The 9,525-nt window shown below is 41.8% G+C and overlaps 1 protein-coding gene across 7 annotated transcripts; it reads left to right on the forward strand.

Annotated features, from left to right (window-relative positions):
* Positions 1–1,980: 1,980 nt before the first annotated feature.
* Positions 1,981–7,210, forward strand: LOC123080092 (uncharacterized). 7 transcript variants are annotated; one of them, XM_044502969.1, is made up of 7 exons: positions 1,981–2,526; positions 2,638–2,801; positions 2,878–2,966; positions 3,074–5,110; positions 5,206–5,241; positions 5,348–5,419; positions 6,692–7,210. In XM_044502969.1, the coding sequence occupies exons 4-7, from the start codon at positions 4,489–4,491 to the stop codon at positions 6,712–6,714; spliced, it is 753 nt and encodes a 250-aa protein (XP_044358904.1). In that variant the 5' UTR covers positions 1,981–2,526; positions 2,638–2,801; positions 2,878–2,966; positions 3,074–4,488; the 3' UTR covers positions 6,715–7,210. The 7 variants fall into 7 exon arrangements, with proteins under 7 accessions (XP_044358904.1, XP_044358898.1, XP_044358900.1 ...); XM_044502963.1 differs by lacking the exon at positions 6,692–7,210 and having other exon boundaries at positions 3,074–3,935; positions 4,168–5,110; positions 5,348–6,273; XM_044502965.1 differs by lacking the exon at positions 6,692–7,210 and having other exon boundaries at positions 3,074–3,805; positions 3,893–5,110; positions 5,348–6,273.
* The last annotated feature ends 2,315 nt before the right edge of the window (positions 7,211–9,525 follow it).

Below are 9,525 nucleotides of genomic sequence, written 5' to 3' on the forward strand. Positions count from 1 at the left end.
AGACCAGGAGATACTCGTTAGGGCTCACACCCCAAAACCTTGCTTCGTATATTCACAATGTGGAATGCTGTGGTGGATGTGCTAGGAATTGTTGTGGCTGATGCTCGGGAACACACATGCCAAGGTGGAGCTAGAGGTTTGCTTAAAAACATGAAATGCTTTGAATTTGTGTTCATCATGTTCTTCTTAATAAACTTGTTGAGCAACACAAATCAACTATCCCAAGCTTTGCAAAGGAAGAATCAAAATATTGTTGAGGCCATGCGTTTGATCTTGGATGTGAAACAAAGCTTGCAGGACATGAGGGACAATGGTTGGGAGCCTTTATTTTGCCAAGCCAAGAACTTTTGTGAAACACATGATATTGATGTGCCAAACATGGATGATCTTGTTGGAACAATGGGCCAATCTGTTCGCACTAAGAATAAGGTGACTCGACTTCACTATTACAAGGTTAGCATATTCAATGTTGCCATTGATGCAACTATCACAGAGATGAATCACCGATTCAATGAATTTTCCACCGAGTTATTAGATTGCATGTCTTGTCTTAATCCAGCAAACAACTTTGCAAAGTTTGACGTTGACAAACTTATTCGTCTTACTGAAATTTATGATGAGGACTTCACAGAAGCTGACCGGTTGTTGCTAAGAGTACACCTCCCCAGATTCCTTATGAACATTAGGAGAAGTGACGAGTTTAATGGATGTCGGGATATGTCCATACTTGCTCGTTTGATGGTTGAAACAACGAAACACACAACTTTCCATTTGGTATATCACCTCATTGAGTTGACACTCATTTTTCCTGTAGCAACTTCATCAGTTGAGCGAATATTTTCAGCAATGAAGATCATCAAGACAGATTTGCGCAACAAACTATCAGATGATTGGCTAAATGATTTAATGGTGTGCTATTGTGAGAAAGAGATATTCAGAAGCATTCACGATGACAAAATCATGATATAATTTCAGAAAATGAGTGATCAGAAAGGACATTTGCCTTATGAGTTTAATGTGATTCCTTAGAGGTATATATGTTAGTGTTACTAGTATTAATACTTACATGTGCATGACTTATTGTTGTATCACTAACAAGTGTGCTAATTCCTTGAGTACTCGTACTAGTCGTTTCGTTCATTTTGATAGACATAAGAAGAAAAATGAAATCAGGCGATCAAGAGCGGGCTCCGGCCCTTCTCGTCGACCAGCGCGCGATCGTCGTCGTGGGCGGAAGTCTCCACCGACGCGTGCTCCCATTACGGCATCTCCAACGGTTTGTTTGTATGATAGCTTGTTGGTAAAACAAATATGCCATGTCATCAACCAACACTTTAACATACAACAACTTCAATAAGTTGTCTCTAGTTTACCCAATAAGATATGAGATAATAAATAAGGTGCTCTCTCATTCTACATTGAAGCTTGTGCAAGGGGTGTTGATTCATGTGCATACTCTTCTCTTCCCTCATTTATTGTATGACACATCATTAAAAATCCTACTCCCTCCATTCCAAAATATAGTGCGCCCGCGCTTCCCGAGGTCGAACTTTGACCATAAATTTAACGAACGAGACCGACTGCGGCGGGTGAAAAAATTACATAATTAAAAACTTCTTTCGAATACGAATTCACTGATATAATTTTTGCTCCCGCCGTAATCGGTCTTGGTAGTTAAATTTACGGTCAAAATTGAAGTACGGAGATAGAGGAAGCACTACATTGTGGAATGAAGGGAGTATGTGGCAAAGTCTACCAACAACTATCTTACTACCTCCGTCCTGATTTATTAGTTCCCTTAGTATTTGTTCCAAACTTTGATCATAGATTTAACTATAAAATAATAACGCATGTCATTAATAATTATATTATTGGATTCGTATCTCTATTTTTAATGGAGCAGCTGGTAGTCTCGCTTCCAGGTTTATTTTCGTGTTTATTTTCGTCTAAGCCTTCCACCATCCCGCTGGTTTGGTTTTTTTTTCGCACCTCGCACTGTCCGCCAAACCAGCCGCCCGCCGCCGCTATCTTCCTCCTCTCCCGAATCCTGCAAAGCAGCCGCCGGCCTCCAACCCCACCGCCCACCTTGTCTCCCCCAACCCCGGCCTCCGCCCTCTACTCCTCTGCCGGCGCCCCCTTCCCTCCCCTCCCCTCCCATTCTCTCCCCCTACGAGCTCCGGCCGCAGCAAGATCCGCCACGGTCGCACCGCTGCTTCCGCATCTGTGCCATCCTCCCGCATCCCCACCATCTCCTGCCCTCACGTCCAATCCGGATGCCACACCCCTCGCCACTACGTGAATCCCCTCTCGCTACTGCGTGAATCCCCTCCGCCAGATCTCGTGGTCCTCGCCATCACGCCGGGGGTTTGGGTCGCCATGAGGAGACGCGGGAGAAGTTCTGTAGGAGCATCGTCACCAAAGGCACCTGCAATGTCTCAGGGAGAACAAGAACGTCGCCGACAGTTTTGATCGATTGTACGATTCCTATATCTGCACCTAGCCCACCCATCTAATCTGCACCTACATGTGAGTTCTTTTCGTTTGTATGTGCTTATGTTGGTGAATTTCTGATTTGATACTAATGTAATACCAACCTCTCTCTTGTTCTAACTTGGTGATTGGTCCCATAATTACCAGGCAAGCCGTGTATTCGCTTTAACAAGGAGGGTACTCTGTTGGCTGTCTCTACTGTTGATAATGGTATCAAAGTTTTAGCAAATGCTGATGGTCTTCGTTTATTGCGCACACTGGAAGATCGTTCTATCGATGCTTCTTGTAGTGCATCTGACACTGTAACAAAGGTAGTTACTTTTACCAAGAAACAACTTGAGATTGTTTTCCCCACATGCATGAATCAATCGTTTCTTATTGGTGCAGCCTCTAATAAATCCATTGACTGCTGGTGCCGTGGAAGCCGCCGGTGCAACCAGTTCTGAACTGCTGCTCCATCAGCTATAACTGCAATGGTTTGTTTTGATCCAGATTCATTTGGTCTGTTCTATTATAAACAATTTACATTGCGATCCCAACTAACTTGTTCTTACTCTGTACTCCCTCCGTCTGGGTTTATTAGGCCTCTTAGCATCACAAGCATGTCCCATTTTATAAGGCCTCGCTTTGGAAAGGTGCATGCATGCAACCATTTGATTGGTTGCATTGAAAGCCATTGTTGTTGGTGCCATGGCTGAAAAATTAATACACTTCATGCGTGCTTTTTCATTGGCTGCATGCAGTGAGAGAGTGCATTGGGAGTGGAATAGAAGAATTAATGTGAGCAAATTACTATGTGTCTTGGTATAAGAGATGTTGTCTTTAGGCCTAATAAACCCGGACGGAGGGAGTACTTTTTTTTGACGGAATAGGGACAACAGAAACTTGGTTGATGTAAAACCTGGAATAGCTGATGAGTCAATGCATAAGTCAAAGGTCTGGAAGCTTGTGGAAATAACTGATACAGCTCAGTGCAGATCATTAAAACTGGGTGATAGTATTAGCACAGCTAAGGTGCGGAAACTGCCTTTGGTGACCGAGCTCACTGGAGGCCTCCAAATTCAAAATTCAATTTTCATTGAAATTCATATTTTTACATTTCAAAAAAATCTGAAAAAAAGTACATATATACATGAAGGCATAACACATATGTGTGTAAATTTTCAGGGCAAAATACGTTGAAATGAGGGCTGTGCAAAAAAGTCAAATCTGGCGCTATTTAACACATGATACTATTCATCCTTCCAGGCCATGAATTTGTCTTTTTTCCACAGGTCGCATTTCAACATATTTCATTATGTAATTTTACACACATGTGAGTTACATCCTTACATACGCCCATTATTTATTTCAGATTTTTTTGAAACATAAAAGTTTGAATTTGAATTTTTCAAAAATAAAGGCCTCCATGGAGCTCGGCCTCCAAAACGCCATTCTCAGCTAAGGTGATACTTCTTCCCTTGCCTTTTACCTCTGTATATTTTTGAATATGCATCATTTTCTAGCAATCTGGTGGGTGCACTGCCATTTATAAGATTGCTATTTTCTTAAATTAATTCACAGTGTGATTTCTACATGTAGAACACTGTTTTAGCTCTCGTTAGATGCTTGACGTTTGACAAGTGTCTTACGGACATGAACAATCATTATGACTGCTAAGCGAAGCTATATCTTCAGGATCCAATTCCAACCACGTCGACCAGAGCGGCTCCGCTATCGCCGCAGGCCGTCCGGTGCAAGAGACCACCGGACGGGCGAGCGCTTCGCGACGCGGGTCAAGAAGCCACCACCTGAGAGAACGATTGAAAAGGCGGCACCACCATCGTCTCCCTTCAAACTCGCAGCCACCGTGCCGGCGGCGAGCTCGCACGCGCGCGTCGTCGACCAGCAGCACCACCGCAGATTACTCCCTGCCGTCGCGCCACGTCGTCGTCATCGTCGGTGGAGGACGACCCTGAATACGGTTACCTGCGGACGGTGCTAGAGCGTGGTGGGTTCATGCGCGCAATGCCGCCGCCGAACTGGCCGTTCAAGGGCCACTCCATGTCATCCCCGGTGGACCTGATCGTGTTCCACCTCCTGGAGCTGGACCTCCCCGCGGACGACTCCGACGACCGGCGCCAAGGCCCGCTCCGGCACCGGTGGAACCGGAAGCTCCTCTTCCACCTCACGCAAGAAATCCTCCCCGTCCTTCTCCACCTCGACGACAACGGCGCCTCCTACAGAACCAGACTCCACGGGCCGGCGCTGCTATCGAAGGTGTGGAGCACGGTGAAGGCATTCCCGGCGGCGGACTGCAGGGTGGTGGGCGACATCGACGCGCTGGTGGCACTGGACCTACATGTCACCCAATTTTGTTGTCTTTGGGGAATAGATGATGACACATGGACACCATTCGGTGGCAGTTTGATGTTTTTCAGGAATGAATTCCACCCGTTATTCAATACTACTATGAGAAAAGTAGGGAAATGCTCACCCTCTGCTAAATGTACTGGTTCGTCTCGCGGTCTCACCCCCAAAAACAGAGGAGAGGAGAAGGGAGCTCCTCCCTCACACTCGTCGGCTCCAAGGAGCCCCGCCGCCATGCATGGTGGAGAGGAGCAGGGAGCTCCGCCGCCACGTATGGTTATATCCATTGTTGCATCTTGTAATTATTAATTTGGAATTAATCATGCAATTGGAATTTATATATGTTTTACTCTGTCTTTTTTGTAGGCAAACCAAGTCTGCAACGTTTGAATATTATACTCAGTCAGTTGCTCGACTACTTACAGTCCTATTACTTGAGACTTATACTTGGTTAGCTGTCGTGTACATTATTCTGACATAAATGACACCATGTCTATGTGCAAGTCAGAAGGACCTGACCATCTAAAAAGATGTCAAATTAGTGTGGTACATTCTTCAGTACTGCAAGTTGGAGTAGCAAGTAAGTATACACATCAAATGAAAGTACTGCTTTAGTACAACATGCTTCAGTACTGACCATCTAAAAAGATGTCTAATTAGTGTGCACGAATCATGTTAAAACCTGTAGTGCCTACTTGTGCATTGATACTCATACCTGACGTTGATAAAAGTTGCATTTTGAGATTCAATTCTTTGATTTATGATGCTCTGCCATATGCACAATGAGAACATATATCCTTCTTACTGATCTCTGTTTTTCTAAGTTGAAACTATTTCTTTGTTACTTGGTGTATGTGAAGTGCAATCATAGTCCTGTCACAAACTTGTTTGAGGAAGGCAAAAGACTGGCCTTTTGCGAGACAGAGAAAAGACCGGCTTATTTTAGTTTAACACAACATAGCAAGCTCAATATATATTAGTTAGCACATGGCAGGATGCAGACTAGCCATGTTCATTTGTCAACATTTATACTTTCCATTGTGTAGTTGAAGCACGCATAGGAGCGTCCCAGTTATGATGTATAGTTCACAATGTTGATTTGGTAAGTAGTTAGAAAACATATGTGATGTATATGTAAAAAGTTGTGCCTCATTCAATTCAGATAATTGATTTTCTGACTTTGCATATCGATAATTGAAAACAATGCATGACACACGTGTTAGTGAAATAGAACAGTATTTCTGAATGCACTTTCTTGTAGCAGTAGGTCAAGAGAACTTTTATGCATAACACAATGCCTTTCAGTTTATAGATTCATAACTGATAACTGTAATAATATTATTGGAGAGTATTTCCTATTAGATAACTAAACTTAACATCACATCTCTTTATTTTTGTTTTTCCTTCTGAGAACCTTAGAACCCTGCTTGGAAGACTATTTAACCCGTCATTTTTCTGTTTATTGTTCAAAATTGCTTCAGTTAACATGATCATGAACACACAGGTTGTATATTTATTTTAATCGTGTGTACTTCTGACCTCACTTTTTATGCCTTCTGCTGGCATGTTGCTAACAAAATTTCTTGACATATTATATATATATGTCCTTTCTAAGAGGACATAAAATGTTTTCCCAATTTTCCTTTCACCATTTGGTAAGCCTTTGCGGAATAGTCTGGGGAGGTTTGCAACATTGTCTACTCATCTGATGGAAATCTGTTTGTTCTCTATCATGTGATTCGCTTTGGAGCTGATGCAGAGGTACTCTTCTTTGCCTGGGTGTTGTATGTGGTTCAGTTTGCTTGTTTGGGTTTACACTGATCTTGCTTGCTCGGTTTTTGAGTGTATAACCAGTTCGCAGGTCCTGCTATTTGATCAATGGATGCAACCCATGGGGGCATGGAGATGATGGCGAGGCATCACGCTGCGCTGACAGCGAGGAAAGTAACTTGGATGAAGGCAGCGACAACGGGTGGCTGTCGAGGAAAGCGGCGCGGGGATGGGGGAGGTGGGTGGTGAATGGCAGCCGAGGAGACGGAGCGGCGGCGAGATTGGACGAGCTCGCCTTCGGAGTGCGTGTGAGGCAAGATTTCCTTCCCGGGTTGGCCGAGGGTCTCCTTGTGTGTTTATTATTTCCGGCAGAAGCAGTGAACATGCAGGGTTAAAGCATTTTCTTTTGCCGAAGGGGAGGGTAGAAAACAGAAAAGATCAGAGGGGGGGGGATGGGGAGGTCTGTGGTGGGAGGGGTTGGAAACCCGAGCAGACTGTCATGAACTAAAGTTCATTTGTTTACTGACATGTTCATATTGTTTATCCTTTTGTTATTGAATTTGGAAATGCGTGCAAGGTTTCCATATCTTCAAATTACGAATACTGAGAAGTGCAAGCCTTTCTCTTCTAGAAAATTAGGGAATTGGCTCACACACTATTAAATAATTTGATGCACTCTTTCTTATTTTAAATGGTCAGGAGGAACAAGTGAAGGCTTATTTTGGACCAGTTCCTTTATTGGATAGTTTGATAACAATTTCTTAATGATTACTCAAACATATGAACATTCTCCATTATTAGATTAAATCACTTCTGCAGCATGCGACTGTAGTAAATAAAATTATTCAGATTCAAGCTAAAAAAATCATTCAGATTCTACCATGTATATACTTACAAACTAAAAGAGAATGTAACCAAATAATGATATATTTGTCTCTCCCAAGGTAGCTATCCAGTTCTAGCGCATGGGTTGAGGACTACAACTTTGTTACTGAACCACCATGAGGAGGCCACCGTGGAGACGAACTAGTTGTCGTTTAAGTTAACACCCAGCTATGACTAATGTACACATATTTTAGTTAAGCAGGCCTTTGTTTCAGTTTGATTTTCTCGTATATACACAATATATTTTTTCCTTCACGTTTCTTGCAAGCACAGAAATATTATCTTTCTTGCCGGCGAATAATAAGAGAGAACAATAATGTTATTGCGCTATAGGCATCTGGTAAATAAGACATCTCTGATGACAAGTGAGGCACATTTCATTTTAAAATCAGAGATACAACACAGTATCATATTTCACGAAATGATAAGACTTTTGAAGCTAAAATAATGGTAGAGCAAGCGTGTGAAGTGAGGAAGTCAAGGGTTGGAAGGGTTGCCTTGTTTACAAGGAGTTGGTTTGTAAGGAGACATGATGATTGTCACAGATAAAACCAAATTAGATAACGGTATGTGTCCATATGTAAATGAAACCTTATGCCATCATGAATGACATACATTTGGGTCTGTAGTTTTGTTTATTCCATGGCAATGCACATGCATTAAACATTATATAGCATGGTCAGAGACGGATAACTCAAGGCTTGTAACTTCACTACCATTTCCAAATGCAAGTTTGTTGGGAAGTCAAAGTCATGCGCTATATTGAGAGCAGAGGCATGCGGCAGAGAAGAAGCTTCTCTCAGGGTGGCATGACGGTCATGAGACAATGTTTGTTTAACTACCGTCGTTTTATGTCCTTTTTTACTCTATATATCAGCACGTAGTTATCTTACTAGAATTTGTATGCCCACATTATTATTTGGTAGAAACAAGTGGGAATACCACAATTAATTGGGAGAAGTTTCATGAATGAGTGTTTCTCTTCATGTTTCTTCTGGGCATAAAAACATTATATTTGTTGAGGTTGAAGACTAAGGAGAGATAAACTTGCCATAAGCCAACATGCATCTTTCATTAATAGCAAATAAGAAATTCAATATGCCATCATCCTTCGAGGTAGTGATAACCGTCTCATTTTCCAATCAGATATACAGTACGCCATCATCTCTCGGAGTATGTGAGGACCTTTTCATAGATTTGCTAAAGTTTAGAAAAGATGCCAAGCAATGGTAGGGTGAGATGACACTTTGTCTTTTATATTTTTTAATATATGTTTATATGTTCACTTTTATAGGTTAGAGATAAAACAGATGGCATAAAAAATGTTGATTGACAAAGTCATGGACGTACCTACGATCAACTAGACTCAAAACTCATCGAGTTTTACACAATGGGATGCATAAAGATAATTGTTATTCTTATATATATATATATATATATATATATATATATATATATATATATATATATATATATATATATATATATATGTTGCACATGATAATACAAAAGGTGTATTTCTATATATGTTTACTTTTGCAGAGTATAAGAGAGGTAGAGATGGATTATGTCGATGTTCAGAAAGAATCCATCCACAATGGTCCCGAGGCAATGTCGTATTATCAGGAAAAAGCTAAAAGCCCGTGGCAACGCACGAGCATTCTACTAGTTTAAATATAGTGTCCAACGATATAATTTTTTGTTACATGCATCAACATTTTAGTAGTTAAATATAAGGTTAAATTGAGCACAAAATACGAAGGGGACTAATAAACCAGAACGGAGGTAGTACATCCATTGGAGATGCCCTTACGAGTGAATAGCATAAAACTACCATTTTTCGCGTTAGGGATTGGGAGGAGGTGGCTAAAAAAGGAAGGAAAAAGGAATTCGAAATCCGTCCCTTCCTACATAATCATCGGGGTTGACTTTCCTTACTTTCCCAACCCCGCTACTGTAAAAAGAACTCTTTTGTTTTGAGACTAGCTAGTCGCTATGGTTTGCGGGAAAACTCTTCTCTCTCTGGTGTTC

The sequence above is a fragment of the Triticum aestivum genome, chromosome 3D (assembly GCF_018294505.1).
Source record: "Triticum aestivum cultivar Chinese Spring chromosome 3D, IWGSC CS RefSeq v2.1, whole genome shotgun sequence".
Classification (NCBI taxonomy): domain Eukaryota; kingdom Viridiplantae; phylum Streptophyta; class Magnoliopsida; order Poales; family Poaceae; genus Triticum; species Triticum aestivum.